We start from the raw sequence: 18227 nt of genomic DNA, 5'->3' as shown, positions 1-18227 counted from the left end.
CAGTCCTTCATTGCTCCTTATTCCTCCCAGGAGAGCTGTGTCTTTTCTCGAGCATAATGTTTATGTCTGTCTGCTTGGGGTTATCTGATTTGACTTGGTAAATTCTAAAAGAGCACAGATTATGTCTCCTTAGCTTATTTTCTGCAGATGTCACCTGCAGGTTTGAGATTGATATTTAGTGATTACATGATGCCACCTCCCATATTCTTCTCTTTCTTCACTTTTCCATGCCGTTTCCATTTGTTTGATGTACTTAAAATAATCTCTGTTGACATTTGAAGGATAGAAGCAAATGCCACTTTAAAGCTTCCTCGGTGCAGATGAAATGATGATAATGATACACATTTCCCATACTTGCATGGAGAAGTCAAAGACCATCACAGACATTAACTCATTCGTATCCAAAACAGCCATATTTGGCAAATATGGAGGTCACCTGAAGAATTTAGAGCAAAAGTCAGAATATTGTGGTGGGAAGCTCAGCTCTGTCTTCAGGGAGGACACTGAGGCCAGCAGCACACAAGGGCCTGCCCAGGGTTTTCCTGCCAGTCAGCCACCAATTGCGATGAAACCTTTGTCTGGGATGGTCAGCTTTGCCACATGCAGCCACAACTGTCACACTTGTGTGCATGTTTGGGAGATAGGCCAGTGTCCACAGGAGGCAAGGCTGGGCCCCAGGAGTTGAAGGAAGTTGAGCAAAGTAAATCAGCTCAGCACAGCCCCTGGACACACTCACATTCCCTTCTTTGCACACACATTTAAATCTGATATGGACTTTCCATATGGAAAAATCTTGGGCCGTTTCTACACAGATCATTCATTTTACCATTAATAATTAGGCCACATTTTATGGATTTGGACTGTCCATTTTTCTTTTTTTCATAAAGCAGTTCTGATGTGCACTTAAACTGCAGCATGGGCCCTGGGAGTGGAACATGATAATGATATATTAAGGAATTCTTGTTAACAAAGAAAAATAATAACATATTTTAGAAAAGCCTGAACATTTGAAAGCACTTGGGAAACCTTTTCTAACTGGCATAATTAGCTTTGGTTCCTCCACACTGTGGCATTTTCTCGGTCTAATTGTTTTGGGGACAGCAGGCTGAGTGGAGACACAGGCAGTGTGGAGACAGAAGAATAATTGAACATCAGAGGCCTTCTAATGACTTCCGGCCCGAATCCAAGGGCAAGGGACACATGCAACTTTGGAGAGAGATGAAGATAAATGCAACCACTTTCGAGAAGAATTAGAATAGCCCTTAGACACTTGAGTTCAAGAAAGGATTGGTGGTCAGGACAGAGAGGTGACCACAGCTCACCTTGGGAGGAGACTTCAGCCCGTCAGGGTTTGGAGAGCGAACCTCCGACAAGAAAGCTCAGTGGAGGGCGTGCTCTCACAGTGAAGACGTCTGCTCTGACCACTTTTCTAGGCACTGGACATAATTTAAGTTCCATCAGGAAGTGTTAACTACAGGCTGTCCTGGGTGCGCTTTGGTTAGGTTGATGAAGGAAGACCCTGTCCCCCCATGCCAGGCTCTGTGCCCGCTGTCCCTTTGGGGGCCCTTCCAAGCAGCTGAACATGCACATACCACAGGCAAGCTGCCTGCTTCCCAAATGTGGCACACATTTTCCTCAATTTGGGTTTATTTTAAACACACTTCAAGTCAAGGAGCATGTCTTGATTTGATTCTCCTAACAGCATTACTTCAGCTTTCGAGGAAGCAAATGTGAATAAGAAGGTGCTTTCCTTCACGAGTTCTCATCTTTTTAAACTTTCCTCCCAAATTTTAACATTGAATTTTAATATTAAAAAACAACAACAACAACAACAAACCTGGCAGCCTGGGTGGCTCAGCAGTTGAGCACCACCTTCGGCCCAGGGCATGAACCTGGAGACCTGGGATCAAGTCCCATGTCGGGCTCCCTGCATGGAGCCTGTTTCTCCCTCTGCCTGTGTCTCTGCCTCTGTGTGTGTGTGTGTGTGTGTGTGTGTGTGTGTGTGTGTGTGTCTCATGAATAAATAAAATCTTTTAAAAATGAAAAATAAAACCTCAAACTTACAGAAAAATTGAACAGTACGGCAAAATCTCTATACTTTCCCTCGAGATTCAGAACTGTTAACATTTCTCTACATTTGCATGCCCTTCCTGGTGTGTGTATTATTAATTCAGCCTCCAGGGTTAAGGAATGAGAGAGAGCTATCCAGGCTGGAGGGGGACACTGGACTTCAGACTGGAAGGATATAGCAAGCGTAGAAAAGATGGGTATGTTCCAGAAGGAGGGGAGACATCAAAACTTCTCATGGAAGTAGGAAGTTCCTGATCTATTAAGGGAACAGCAAGTGGCATGGGGTGGCTAGCAAGTAGGTTAAGTGGGAGAAGATAGCCATTTGAGGAAGGGCCTTGAATGCCAGGCCAAAATGTTTGGGGTAGGAGGTAGCAAGGTGATGAGCAATGAATTTTCATCATTTATCCTTTCAGGCAGGAATGGCCAGATCAGCTAGGGAATTTAGAGGAGTGCAAGGAGAAGCAATGACTAGGAGTAAGAAGACCATCTGCTGTACGTCCAGGCAGGAGTTGTCATATTAAATTCCTTTATAACACAGGATGTATTCTATTGGTAGTTTTGTTATGTTTGTTTAGGTTCTGCATTTTTTATTTTCTTGTCTAGTTTTGTAATCTTTCTCAGCCTTCAACTTAAAGGGCAGAGGACTCTCTGCTGAGTATATGCCAAATATCCAAGTGTGTGTTGATCCATTCCTGTCATAAGCTGAAATAATTTGAAATGACTTGTTATGCTCACTTGAATTTAATAGTCCCTTTATAACCTGAGACTCTCTGAATACATATCTGCAGATGAATCAGTCAGATGATAATGTTCCCTGGAAAAACAGATAACTAATTCATTAAGTATGGTTTCTGCTTCAGTAACCTAGATCTGTACTGTTCAATCAATATGGTAACCAGTAGCCACATGTGGCTGTTAAACACTTAAAATAGATTTGTTCAAACTGAGAGAAGCTGTAAATTTTTTTTTTTTAATTTATGATAGTCAGAGAGAGAGAGAGAGAGAGGCAGAGACACAGGCAGAGGAGAAGCAGGCTCCATGCACCAGGAGCCCGACGTGGGACTCGATCCTGGGTCTCCAGGATTGTGCCCTGGGCCAAAGGCAGGTGCCAAACTGCTGCGCCACCCAGGGATCCCGAGAAGCTGTAAATACCAGATTTCAAACTTAGTATATAAAAAAGGAATGTAAAATATCTCAATAATAATTTTTCTTATATTGATGACATGTTAAAATGACAATATTTTAGATATACTAGATTACATGAATATAAAGTGGCCCACTCTCACCACTTTTCTTCAACAGAACATCCAAAGTCTTAGCCAGAGCCATTAGGCAGGAACAAGAAATAAAAGCCATCTACGGTGGGAAGGAAGAAGTAAAACTGTCATATTTGCAGATGACATGACCCTATATAGAGAAAACCCTAAAGACTGTTTTTTTTTTTTTTTAAAAAAAAAGCTGTTTAAACTAATAAAAGAATTCAGTTAAGTTGCAGGATAAAAAAAACCAATATCCAAAAATATTCTGGGTTTCTATACATTAATAGTGAACTATCAGAAAGAGAAATTAAAAAAACAATCCCATTTACAGTTGCATCAAAAAGAATACAAATAAAAAATAAATTTAAAAAGAATACAAATAAATTTAACCAAGGAGATAAAAGACCTGTATACTGAAAATGATAATACTTTGATGAAAAACAATGAAAAAGACACAAATGGAAAGATATTTATGGTCATGGATTGGAAGAATAGTCTTAAAATGTCCATATGACCCAAATCAATCTATAAATCAGTGAAATCCCTACCAAAATTCCAATGGCATTTTTCACAAAAATAGAACAAACCTAAAATCTATATGAAACCACAGACAACTCTGAATAGCCAAAGCAATCTTCATAAAGAACACACCTGGAGGCATCCTGTTTCCTGATTTCAACCTATATCACACCAAGCTACATTAATCAAACAGTGTTTTATTGGCATAAAAAGAGACACAGGCCAGTGGATCCAGATGAGTTTCTGAGCCCAGAAATGAATCTGTGCATATACAGCCCATTAAAATAAAGGAGCCAAGAATATCCAGGGTAACTTGAAAAGATATATACATCTGCATATTCACTGCAGCCTTATTTATACTTGCCAAGAAATGGAAGAACTTAAGTGTCCATCGGTGGATGAATGGATAAAGAAAGAAAATGTGTATGTACATACATACACACAACGGAATATTATTCAGCCATAGAGAAGAAATCCTGCCATTTGCAGCAACATGGATTGATCTTGAGGGCATCATGCTAAGAAAAATAAGTCAGACAGAGAAAGACAAGTACCTTATAATCTCATTTATATGTGGCTACTTAAAAGAACCCCTCAATACAGAAAACAGATTCATGGTGGCCAGAGGCTAGGAGTGGAAGAAATGGGTGTAGATGATCAAAAGATAGAATTTTCCAGTTATAAAACAAGTCATCAGGAGGATGTAATGTACAGCATGTTGAGTATAGTTACTATCTTGTTTATTTGGAGGTTGCTAAGAGAGTACATCTTAAAAATTCTCATCACATTAAAAAAATATTGGTAACCATCTGTGGTGATGGACATCATACTGACACACTGTGGTGATCATTCCTCAATATAGACATATTTTGAATCCTTCCATAGTGTATCTGAAACCATTGTCACTTATATCTCAACAAAAATAACAAATGTGTGTGTATATAAACATTTTACCTGTTTTTACTTTTTAATGTGGCTACTGGAAAATTAAAAGTTCGATGTGTGGATCCTGTGATATTACAGTGCTGACAGAGATAATTGGACATTTCTGTGACACATGCTCTCCAACTCATATTTTTTTAGAGATTCCAATAAATATACATGAAAGACATATATTCTGCAGCTCTCCACTAGGACTAGAGTTTCTGCCATCAACAAAGTGTGAAAAAAGCAATACTGAAACTTAAGTCTTTTTTTTTTAATTTTTTTTAATTTATTTATTATAGTCACAGAGAGAGAGAGAGGCAGAGACACAGGCAGAGGGAGAGAAGCAGGCTCCATGCACCGGGAGCCCCACGTGGGACTTGATCCCGGGTCTCCAGCATCGCGCCCTGGGCCAAAGGCAGGCGCCAAACCGCTGCGCCACCCAGGGATCCCTGAAACTTAAGTCTTTGATAATTTTTAACAACCACCATAAGTATCAATGCCGTTTTATAGGAAACAACTTTAAAATAGGAATTCTGGGAGGGATATTTTTATTAGGAAATGGTAAATTAGCAATTTTTAAAAATTGAGGGTTTGCCCAATAGAAGCTGTAAAAACTGGTTTTAAATCTGTAGTTCAAATAATTAAAATGGTAAAGACCAATCCAGTGAGCTGATTTCAGAGGCAGTATAGTTTGCTTTTTCTGCTAATGAAATGTCATATTTTTGTAATATATGGCATTTCTCCAAATTGGCTAAGCATCTTAAGAGAACAAATGATGAAGGTAGAGCATGCGGCGGTGCTATTACATCTGAGATAGTTGGTGATACGTCCATTACATCTGACTGCACTCCCAGGGCTTAACATAATGTTCCAGAATGCTGGGGAACCTCTTGAGATCCATCAAAGTAGGTTCATTAAACATTTGTCTGTGTGGCATACATGGTATTCATTTAAGGCTTAGAGTGGTTTGCACACTTCCACGGCTTTGCCCACTTAGTCCATCAGGCTGCTGACAGTTCCAGACTTTAGGGGAAACAGAGCAACCTCAATTCTCTTTTTAAAGCTCTTCAAAGAATTGCCGTAACCTCCCTTGGCAACATGTGTCTAACAACTTTCATTATCATCATCATAGCCTGTGGATTTAACCTCTCTGAATTTCATTCTCCTCATCTGTAAATTGCAGATAAAAACCTGCTCTACTCGGAGCACGTGGTGTGCACTGTAAGTGTTCAGGTGACGTCTGGGATGAATGAGAATTACTCCATCTCAAGCATCGCCTCCTTGCACGGCATCTCTCAGGCAAAGCTCGTTTACTCCCTTCTCCCTCAATTTCATCTATTTAAGAAATGTTGGCGTTGGGACGCCTGGGTGGCTCAGTGGTTGAACATCTGCCTTCAGCTTGGGTCATGATCCCGGAGTCCTGGGATCGAGTCCCACATTGGGCTCCCCGTAGGGAGGCTGCTTCTCCTTTGCCTGTGTCTCTGCCTCTCTCTTTGTGTGTCTCTCATGAGTGGATAAATAAAATCTTTAAAAAAAAAAAAAAAAAAGGAAAGAAAAAGAAATGTTGGCATTGCCTTCTTTAGAATTCACTTATTTATTTTACGAAATAATCAGATTCTTAGGAAGCCAGTATAGGAGTCAGGCCTGTGGGGATCTGTGTGGCTCCCCACTCACCCAAGAGTTCACTTCCTACTTGAATATACAATCTATCCTGGCCCCATCATTATTAGCCCTTGGCCCACACTTGTCTAGTCCACTGGGCATGACTGTATGTACGTCAGTACGTCCTTTCTCCAGTGTCCAGCAAAGAGGATAGCCTTGGCCAATACCTATCAAGCAAGTGATTTACTAGCCTGGCAAAGTTTATCTCATTGTACCTCCCAGCTGGCCATAAACTAATCACTTGAACTAAGGCGTCTGCGAATTATTCAAACCATGCCAATCTCTCTTTTTCATTTTAAAATACTATTAATATGGAGAAAGAAAACCTTGACCTACTTCATTGACAGAGACAGCAGTGAAGTTGAAAATTTCTTTCCAGCTTATCAGGTGTTAGATTTTTGATTAGATAATCTGTACTGCTTCTCTGTGAAGTAGATCTTCTTATACACATTTTAGATATGAGAAAACTGACTTCACAGAGAAAGTGAATAATAGAGGCAAGGTCTGAACCTAGGTCTGACTTACCTCGCACAACGGGGTTTATACTTTTGAGGGAGATGACTCCTCTGTCAAAGTATCTGAGCAGAGGGAACAGATCACCCGGGAGCAGAGGGAACAGATCTTCCCCGCTCATGCTCTTCCAGCCTTTAAAGCATCAGAAGCCTCCCCAGTGCTCTTTCACACTGTCAATCACCTCAAAAGAGCCACAGCCCAGTAAATCCGTTTGCAGAGGTGAAGGCAGGCAAGAAACCAGGACAAATGGTCCTCTATACCCTCATGTGACACACAAAAAAATGGTTGGATAATTTAAATTCTAGTAATTTGCCATCTTCTGCTCTAGCATCCTCAGTCTTTCCAGCTTTAGACAAAAGCTAGTAGGGTATCATTAAAAGCAGCAGAATATTGAGTGCCTAACTCTCATCCTTACCTTTTGAGATAACAGAAGAAAATTATAAAATCTATGTTAATGTTTCTCTCCTTTTTAAGTACTTCTAATTTTCTAAAATATGAAAACCCAAAAGTTAGGCTGTGCTTCTGTGTTCCCTAATATATCTGCTGTTACATTTCATTGGAAGGAAGGGTAACGTCAGCAGCCCTCGTTGGCCACTACTGTTGTCGTGAGACCACAGTTGCCCTTAAGACAACTGATGACACTAGCTTTGAAGCAAACACTGCACTTCCACATTCAGACAGAGCAAGCAATTTTACGTTATGTTTGCCACGTGTGATATGGTTTCCTATAATTTCACACAAAGCTGTAACTTTTATTCTTATCTCTAGTTAAAACAAGAATTGACTTGAATAACTGGTTATCTAAGAATCATGGTTAGTTCTACTCTCTAACAACAAAGAGCGGAGGGGGAAGAATCACATCTCAGTTGTCTAAATGTGGAATTGAATCTAAATGATAAGCCAGCCAAGGTTTTGGACAGGTTCTCTGGGGGTAGATCTGAAAAAGTAATTTTTGAGAGAGTGATGGCATCAAGATGGCAAATAGGTCATTCCTAAAAGTCCAGTCCCCTTCACAAGAAAGCAAGAGTTACCACGGATGAGACACCACTATAAAAATGCTAGAACGTGAGGGTTCTACAGCCTAAAGCACAGAGACCGAGATGGACTGCACGAGAAGGCGGAGAGCAGCAGCTCCCCCCAGGGCAGTATGACACTTCACCAAGAGGACCCCTGAGCCTGCAGTGTCCCCAGCAGGAAAGAGAGCGTGAGGTGGACATCTAGCTCCCCAGCACGGAGAATCACTTCTTAGGATCTCACATCCAGGGGGATAGTGTGTAGCTTGACTGCTGGGGGTCAGATCATGATTTTAAAAGGGGGGGGGGGAATAGAGTCGATAGCAACCACATTTGGATCTTGGAAGACCGAGTTTCCACTCAAGCAGCATCGAAGTAGAAATCTCAGCCAGTGGTTATGCTTCTCTGAAGAGTCAAGATTGTGCCCCAGGCTGACCAGGAACTTGGTGGGGCCCAGATCTGCCTGGTTCGGGACCATAAATAATGAGTCATGCCAGCCTTGGAGCCAGACCTTCTTGAGCGGGACAGCTAATTCATAGGACTGTCTACTGCAGAGTGTAGCTCCCAGCACAGGAAGCCTGGCCTGAGCCCCTGTGAAGCTGTTCACTCCAGTAGCACTCACGTGAAGAACTTGGCCATCAGTGCTGGCTGTCTGCAGAGCCAGAATGGTAACCCTGTTTGGCCAAGGATCACGATTCCACCCAATTCCCCCAAACAAGAGCCTTGCAGGCCCTGGGGCCTATTCAATGCCCCCAATCAACTTAGCAAAACTAATCTACGGTCCCATCCACTACTGACCAGGAAACCCAACCACAGCTCCCAGGAATCTGCATTGCCCACCCTGCCATCCCAGTTACAGCAGCACTGGAGTGGAGAGCCCAGCCAAACGCCCCTTCTCATCTGCAGGATCAAGACCATAGCCTGTTTGGCCTCCAGAAAAGAGCCTTGCCAGCTTTGGGGCCTCTATAGCAACTCCACCTAAACAGGGAAACTAACTTGTAGCCCTGATCCCTGCTGAATACAGCCTCTGCCCACCCAACCGAGGAACCTAACAGGGGAAGCCAGGTAGCCCATCCTGCAGCCCTGCTTACGGTGGCACATGAGCCGTGAACATAGCCTGTGGCTCTGCCCATCAGCAGAACAAAGCTGGTGACTCCATCTGGCCAGAGATGGTGCACAGTCCTGCCTGATTTGGGTCCCCAAACAACAAGCTATGCTGGCCTTAGCCCCGTTCTGCTGCTCTGCCCAATCAGGGAAGCTAATTCATAACCATGCCTATTTCTGAGAATAGTAGTAATCCTAACTGTCTAGGAAACCTGACCAACAAATCCAGGCAACTGTGAAGCCATCCTACAGTTGCATTGGGCAGGCAACACAGTCAGTACATGGAACATTTTTTTAGGATCCTCTATTAGGCCACAAAAAAAGTTTTAGTAAATTCAAGAATATTGAAATCATACCAATTATCCTCTCTGCCCACACTGGTATAAAACTAAAGATCAATAACAGGAGGAAAAATTAATGAATACATAGAAATTAAATAGCATTTTCCTGAATAGCCAGTAGATCAGAGAAGAATTTCAAAAGAAAGAGCACCTGGAAACACAATATACCAAAACTTATAGGATACAACAAAAGCACTTCTAAGAGAGAAGTTCATAGCTATAAGGCACACATCAAGAAAACAGATTTCAAATAAACAACCTATCTTTACACCTATGGAATTAGAAAAATAAGAACAAACTAAGCTCAAAGTTTGCAGAGGAAATACAGATTAGAAAGTGAAAAACAGAAAAGACCATTTTTAAAAAAAAACTAAGAGTTGGTTCTATGAAAAGATAAAGTTGACACCTTTATGTAGACTAACCAACATAAAGGAGAGTACTCAAATCAACAAAATTTATAAATGAAAAAGATTACAACTATAAAATCACCAAAATACAAAAGATTGTATGAAGCTACTATGAAAACTACACCAACAAACCAGACAACTGCAAAGAAATGGAAAAAATCTTAGAAACGTATACCCTACCAAGGCTGAGTCAAGAAGAAGTAGAAAATCTGAACAGGTGAATTACTAATACGGAGCTTGAATCAGTAATGAAAAGTCTCCCAGTGATGTACCAGATGGCATCACTCTGCATTTTACCAAACATTTAAAGAAGATTTAGTACCGGGACACCTGGGTGGCTCAACGGTTTAGCGCCTGCCTCCGGCCCAGGGCGTGATCCTGGAGTCCCAGGATCGAGTCCCATATCAGGCTCCCTGAATGGAGCCTGCTTCTCCCTCTGCCTGTGTCTCTGCCTCTCTCTCTCTCTCTCTCTCTCATGAATAAATAAATAAAATCATAAAAATAAAGAATTAGTATGAATCCTTTTCAGATTCTTCCAAAAAATCGAGGTGATAGAAACATTCCTAATTCCTTTTACAAGGCCAGCGTTAACCTGATACCAAAGCTAGATAAGGACATGACAAGATAACTACAGGCTAGTATCCCTGATAAGTTCAGATGCAAACATTTTCAACAAAGTTACTAGCAAATTAAACTCAACAGCATATTAGAAGGATTATTCACCATAATCAAGTAGGGTTTATCTCTGGGATGCAAGGATGGTTCAACATTTATACAAATCTGTAAATGTGGTACATCACATTAATAGAATAAAAGAAAAATGATCATGATCATCTCGATAGAGGCAGAAAAAGTATTTGACAAAACTCAAAAACTATTCATGATAAAAACTCCTAACTAATACGTAGAAAGAATATGCCCCCTCCATATAATAAAGGCCATATATAACAAGCCCACAGCTAACATCATCCTTAATGATGAAAGTCTAAAAGCCTTCCCTATAAGATCAGGAAGGAGACAGGGGTGCCAACTGTCACCACTCCTATTCAACACCATACTGGAAGTCCTAGCCAGAGTACTTAGGCAAAATAAAAGGCATCAGAAGTGGAAGAGAAGAAATAAAACTCTCTATTTGCAGATGATATGATTTTATATGTAGAAAATCCTAACACCTCCACCAAAAGAAAAATCAACAAATTCAGCAAAGGTACAAGTTACAAAATTAACATACAAAAATCAGTAGTGCTTCTATATACTAACACTAAATTACCTGAAAAAAAAAAAAAAAGAAATGATCCCATTTGTAATAACACCAAAAACAATAAAATAATTAGGAATGAATTTACCCAGAGGTCAAAGATCTCTACACTGAAAACTACAAGATATTAATGAAAGAAATTGAATAAGACACAAATAGAAAGATACCCCATGTTCATGGATTGGAATAATTAATGATTAAAATGTCCATACTATTTAAATCTCCATACTATCAAACTATCCAGATCCATCTATAGATTTATTGCAGTCTCTAACAAGATTCTAAAGGCTTTCATTTTACAAAAGCAAAAAACAAAACAAAACAAAACAAAAAAACCTAACATTTGTATAGAACCACCAAAGACCCTGAATAGCTAAAGTAATTCTGAGAAAGAACAAAGCTGGAGGCATCACAGTTCCTGATTTAAAACTACATTATGATGCTGTAGTAATCAAAATAGTATGTTACTGGCATAAAAATTATACATCTAAGCCAATGAAACGTAATCTAGAGCCCAAATTAACCCCCCACTGATAGAATAAACTAATATTTGACAAGGGATCCAAAAATATGCAATTGAGAAAAGACCATCTCTTCAATAAGTAGTAATGAGAAAATTGGATATCCACATGTGAAAGAATGAAACTGGACTCTTTTGTTAAACCAGTCACAAAAATTAACCCAAATGGAATAAAGACTTAAACATGAAACCTGAAGCCATGAAACTCCTAGGGAAAAAAAAAAAAAAAAAAAAAAAAACCTAAGGGAAAAAAATTGCCTTTTGATAGGACACCTAAAACACAAACCACAGATTAAAAAATAAACAAGTGAAACTGCATCAAACTAACACAACAAAAGCAACAATCAAAAAAATGATAACCTGTTTTTGAAAAGGATCAAGAAATCTTTGCAAGCTGTATACCCTCTGATAAGGGGTTAATATCTAAAATACATAAAGAACTCATAAAATTCATTAGTGAAAAGAAGAAAAAGCAAATAATCCGGCAGAAAAATGGCCAAAGTACCTGAAGACATTTTTCCAAAGAAGATATTCAAATAACCAACAGGTGATGAAAAGGTGCTCAGCATCATTCATCATTAGAGAAATGCAATTCAAAACTACAAGGAGCTATCTCACCTTAAGCCTTGTAGGGTGGCTGTCATCAAAAAGACAAAAGGTAACTGATGCTGGCATGGTCTTAGAGAAAGAGAAACCTTGTATGCTGTTGATGGGAATGGAAATTGGTACAGCCACTTTGGAAAACAGCATGGAGTCCCCCCCCCCCCCCCCCCCCCGCCAAAAAAAAAACTAGAACAACTCTATGATCCAGCAATTCCACTTCTGGGAACATATCTGAAGGAAATGAAAACACTATGTTGAAGAGATATCTGCACGCCATGTTCCCTAGCAAGCATTATTCACAGGAGCCAAGAAATGGAAACAACCTCAGTGTCCATCAGTGGATGAATTGATAAAGAAGTTGGGGTGTATACATACATACACACACACACGCACACCCCCCTGGAGTATTATTCTGCCATAGGAAGGAGGAAATCCTGCCATTTGCAACATGAATTTTTAGGGCATTATGTAAGTGAAGTGAGTCAGACAGAAAAGAAAACAAATACTGTATGATCTCACTTATATGTAGAATCCAAAAATAACAACCTCACAGAAAACCTCAGGTAGTTTGTTGCCAGGGGCACAGGGGTAGCGGGGAGTTGGGTGAAGGTGGATACAAACATCTAGTTCTAAGATATAGAAGTACTGAGCGTATCACGTACAACATAAGTGTAGTTAACAACGCCTTATGGAATATTCAGAAGTTGGTAAGAAAAGATTCCAAAAGTTCTCATCACAAGGAAGAAAAAAAGTGTAATACATGCTAACCAAATTTACTGTGATAATCATTCCCTAGTATATACATATGTCAAGCCATTATGCTGTGCATCAATATAGCTCAATAGAACAGGAAGAAAAGGGGATCCCTGGGTGGCGCAGCGGTTTGGCGCCTGCCTTTGGCCCAGGGCGTGATCCTGGAGACCCGGGATCGAGTCCCACATCAGGCTCCCAGTGCATGGAGCCTGCTTCTCCCTCTGCCTGTGTCTCTGACTCTCTCTCTCTCTCTCTCTCTCTCTCTCTCTCTGTCTGTGTGTAACTATCATAAATAAAGAAAAAAAATATTAAAAAAAAAAAAAAAGAACAGGAAGAAAATAATCTGTGGGAAGCTGTCTCTCTGCCAGTCTTGTTATTTTGCTTCATGATTGACCCTCCAACATTTGGGTTAGGGGGAGTTTAGTCATAATTCCAAGTATTTTCCTCAAAAAAAGATTTTTTTTTCTTATAAGGAAAACTTTACAGTTTGCTTGAAAAGCATGATTCTTTCACTTGAAGGAATATACTCCAAAATAATTGTAGTGACATACTGAATTAAAACTTACGATTTTTGTATTTCATCTTATTCATCTTAGTCTTCTATCATACTATTGTAATCTCCGTAAAGTTGGAGACTAGAAAGTATTTAATTGTGACCTTTCATTAATTCTGACCGTACTGCTACAGACTCATTGTGTCCCCTAGAAGTCATATGTGGAAGCCGTAACCCCCAAGATGGTGGTATCGGGAGGTGGGGCCTTTGGGAGGTAACTAGGGTTGAACCAGGTCATGGGAAGGGAACCTCTCGTGATGAGATAAAAACTATATTCATTCTTTCTCCATTAAGAATTCATGCCTTAGGGAAACCTAAGTGTCTAGCCCTAATGATCGGAAATTGATAGTCTACCTTCAGAAAAGCAGAAAGGAATTTATATGCAACTACAAACTAGAGACATAATTTTGTGCCCTTGTCCTTTGAGCTTATGTAAAAAAAACCCCAGGATTTAATCTAATCAGTTTCCAGAATCTTAAAATGCATTGTGTCAAATTCAGGCAGTTATGCATACATTGTTCTTCTCTGGGGCATTTCCACTGTAAAGGTGGCAGGTCCCCTAAAGCATCCAAACTCGTCTTTATGAATAAATGGTTTGCAGTGCTCAAACTGTTCCCCAACTTTTCCCTTGTTGGCCATCGGGAAAGCCTTGAAACCCTAGGCCTGGGCCCGAGGTCTGGAGGTACCTGGTGTGCACCTGATTCCAGGCAAGGTCGCTCTTCAGGGAGCCAAGGCCTTTCTCCAACAGATCCCAAACAGACTTTGTCATGAGTCCATGACCACCACCCTAACCCACTCTCCACATCATCATGTCTAGATTTATAAACGTATGTGCACATTAGCATCATTTAGAAACTTCATCTCAAAAAAGTGCCAAATTACTGAAGAGGCAAGAGCTTCTTAGACTGAATTATATATATATCAGGGTGACTGTCACATGAGATCCACTCTGTATTTTTGTATAGTTTTACCTTATTACTTTGTGTTTGCATTAGTAAAGGCATGGACAGCTCTGAAAAATAAGTAATTTGAGATTTAATAAATAAACTGTGTTAACTGGTAATACTAATCATACAGTATCCAGTAATACTATTTCTGAATTTTTAAACTGCCTCTTCAAGATTTCCTCAGGAAGATAACAAGCTCCCTCTAGTGGGAAGTGAACATTATAACTGAGTTATTTCCCCCAAAGCAGTGTGACTTTTTGTTTGAAGGAAAAACGCTCCGTTTATTTTTCTCTCTGAATTTTAGCAAAGAGAATAATATTGGTTCTCATGGAATGTCTATAGGAGGACAGTCATGAGTTTGGAGTCATGTTGATGAACTGCTGTTACACAAGCAAAGTGAGGTTATCTGACTTACTGCCCTAATGCCTTGGCATTAGCTCCAGCTAACCTGTTAGAATATATACATACCTACATATATATGTCATTGGTAAGTAAATTCTATCACTTAACTCCTAAGCCTTTACTTTGATAATTAAACAGTTAGAAGACTGTCTCATCTGTTGCCCTCATTTTACAGCTGGGCTTATGGATCCCTCCAGATGACACAGTGGAAAATCTGCTTCGACCTTTGAGTTCCTATTAATTTTACAGAAAGCAAGCCTTGCTCATTTTGGCTTTTCTTAATTTATGAGAAAAATATAACCAAAATCCCATACTTTTTTGGAGTAATTAGCTTTCCGCCCCATATCATTCAGACTTGAAGCTAAAACTGCATCTTTATAGCGTTTAATAACTTATGTAAAATGTTAATTCTGAATCACCCAGAAAAATTATAATTTCACTCGGGCAAGGAAGTAAGTAGCACAGTACAAAATGGGTTTTGATTTTACAATCGGTAATGAAAAAAAATAATAAAAAAATTTAATGAAATTTTGTATGAGAATGGCATATATCCCAGAATAGTTAAAAACCAATAACCCACTCCCTGAAAAATGGTTATGGCAAGTTATGGAAACTTTCAGTTTTAAAATCCCACAGCCTATGCTTCTGCGTGCTTCACTGCTTTTTGGTAACTGTTGACAAAGTTCTTCCACACTGGAGAAAAGGTTGCCTCTCACTAAACATTGTGTTTTATTGTTTTCTTATAGCAAATAACGTGCTTGGTTTTGGAACACTGGTCAGTACTTCCAATACCTATGATGGATCTGGTGTCGTGACCGTGGAAACGGACCATCCGCTGCTCTGGACCATGGCCATCAAAAACTAACCCAGCAGCTGGCATCCACAGCCATGCCTCTGACTTACCTCATTTGCCGCTGACTTACTGCTCGAGAAGAGTTCACCTTGGTTTACAGAAACTTACGCCTCTCCATGGAAGCCCACTAGTTTTAAAGATGTTAATGTTTTGCTAATTGAGGTAACACAAATGACAGATCTCAGTTTTACAGTGAAGGAGAAAACCCACTATTTGTTAAGAAAGTAAATAAGGTCTATTTTATTCACTTGGAAAACTAACGTGGCTCACTGTGCTATAAAATTAAGTATCGATTACTGTTATTGTCATCATTCCATTTATCCTAGAGAATTGCTTTTAATTTGGAAGCTGAGAAAGTACTCTGTTGAGGGCCCTTGGTGTCCAACACCTAAGCCTTCTCCTGCCCATCCTTAAATCCTTATGCTGAAGGCTACTCCTGAGTGTCTATTATGCTAGAGTTCTCTGTATAATACAGAGGACTTTCAGATTGGGTGCTTACAAGCGCACCATTTCACCCTGGCCTCATCACTGTCTTGATGTCTCACCTACATCACCTGTAGGTAAACTACAGGTGAAGAAATGCCATGAAGGGTAAGTGACGCCTCCCAGAGCCTGCTGGCACAGTCACCCCAAGCCCAGCTGTGCAGTGAGCGCTCTGGGCTTCGGTGGGGTGACAGATGGAAACTGCCCTGGTCGTAATTACAACCAAGACTGAAAATGCTGTGCAGAGGAAACTTACGCATGAAAACGGAATTGCTTCTGACACTCCTCAGACTGAAAGAGCAGGGGTTCACAGATCCCGAGTTTACACCAAGTACTAAGCATCTGGGTCTGAAAACGAGTCCCCGTCCATCCATCCCCCCAAGCTCCCGACACCTTTCCTTAGACAGACCCTGGGAGGGGCTGGCTGGGTGGTGCCTGAACTAACTTCCCACCCTCGGATTCTAGACCCTGACACCTGGCCGGCAGTGCACGCGCAGGGTCACCAGCTCCGCAGCTCCAACCACCTGGGGCACTGAAATGCACTCACATTTCTTTTATAATGAGACCCTCTTCCCTCTTCTTACCCTTTTCTATCCTATTTACCAAACCACGACATAAGGAGAACCCACCCACGATCCTCCATGTACACACATCCCCGTTTTGCTCTCAAGGACCAGCAGCCCTTTCCTTCCTTCTGTTATAACAAAGCAAGAGTTGGACTTCAAGTGGAGAATGAAAGGGGGATCAGTTGAGCTAGCATGCAGTTGTCCACTGTGAGAGGTCAGTTTTCACTAGTATGCAAATAAAGGAGATTGAAATCCGATGTCAAATAAAAATACTGAATTACCAACAGGCATGTGTGTGGTTAGTCTTTAAGAAAATAGTCCATTAAAAAAAAAATAGTCCATTTTCTCAACTGTATCTCACTGTCACCAATCTCTCACGACCGATGTTTCTGTACGAAAAGGAAAAAGCTGCCCAAAGGATGGTTAAAGACGACCCCACTTCTCTCATCTGTATTACTAACACTCTAACCTGCACATGCGCTAGAGCACATGTGCCAGGTGCTCACACCTGCTCTCTCCACTCACTGCCCATCTATAAGACAGGGATGATGTGGCGCCACTGTTTACCTGGTAGGCCTTAGGAAGGACAGGTGGATTGCTTTCAGAGATCTTTATAAGCTAGAGAGAAAAGAATAAAAGAAGCTGCCGTAAGAGAGAAAGTGAAGAAAACCAGTGGAGGAAGAGCCCCGGGGAAGGAAGAGGAGAAGGATCAGAGCACAGGGAGCGGCCCTGAGCCTTTGCCATGTTCTCTGCCAAGTGCAGATCCCAGAGCTTCCGGCCCTGTACGGCCTACCTCCCCATTCACAGCACACACAATTGCCAAGAAGCCAAGAAGCCAGGGGAAAGGTCAGTCGAGCTCATTTAACTCAGAACCTCCGAACCACTGCCCGAAAGAAACCAGAAAGCCGCGGTGGATAAAGTGGGCAGCGTTCTTGACACTTGTTAGTATTTTTTATTTCACGTAGAAGTTGAGGCTAGGCCGTTGTGTATTCATTACTCGAAACGTATTCTTTACATATAAGAGAAATGACTATTTTTAAAAATTTGACTACAAAAAAAACAAAACGCATGTCCTGTTTATCCTGAAACTCTTTTACCAGTGTTACTAATGGGTACGTAGCAAAAAGCATATAGTTCCGGAATGCGGTAAGCAGAAGGGGGGAGAGCACTGAGAGAGCCCACAGCCCCACCTGCGAATCATGCTGGAGCCATTGGAGGCCCGTGGAGGGCTCTCCCTCCCAGGGCAGGGCACCTCTCCCACTTCCTGCCAGGCTCCTGAACAATAGGTATTTGACCCCGGTCCATTCCTTCGGGCTGCCTTAGTGCTAGTTTCCTCTCGGTGTGCTTCCTCGCCATATCATCTAAAACACGTATCTGTTATGTTTTTACTAACAGCAGGAGTCTGCAGTGAGATCTCAGGTCCCCAGGCAGCCCCTCTTCCCACCTTCCTGTTCAGTTTGGATCCTGACCTCCA

General features: G+C 41.0%; 1 protein-coding gene across 2 annotated transcripts in view; it reads left to right on the top strand.

Annotated features, from left to right (window-relative positions):
* TPK1 (thiamin pyrophosphokinase 1) overlaps nt 1-17037 on the top strand; it is a 312036-nt gene extending 294999 nt beyond the window's left edge. For both annotated transcript variants that reach the window (XM_041751936.1, XM_041751935.1), the window contains one exon: nt 15598-17037. In XM_041751936.1, coding sequence (XP_041607870.1) covers nt 15598-15716 — 119 coding nt within the window. In that variant the 3' untranslated portion in view covers nt 15717-17037. The remainder of the gene's footprint in view (nt 1-15597) is intronic.
* The last annotated feature ends 1190 nt before the right edge of the window (nt 17038-18227 follow it).

Source organism: Vulpes lagopus, chromosome 4, assembly GCF_018345385.1.
Source record: "Vulpes lagopus strain Blue_001 chromosome 4, ASM1834538v1, whole genome shotgun sequence".
Taxonomy (NCBI): Eukaryota; Metazoa; Chordata; class Mammalia; order Carnivora; family Canidae; genus Vulpes; species Vulpes lagopus.
The sequence above is the reverse complement of the archived record's forward strand: the minus strand, read 5'-3'. Positions and strand labels throughout refer to the sequence as shown.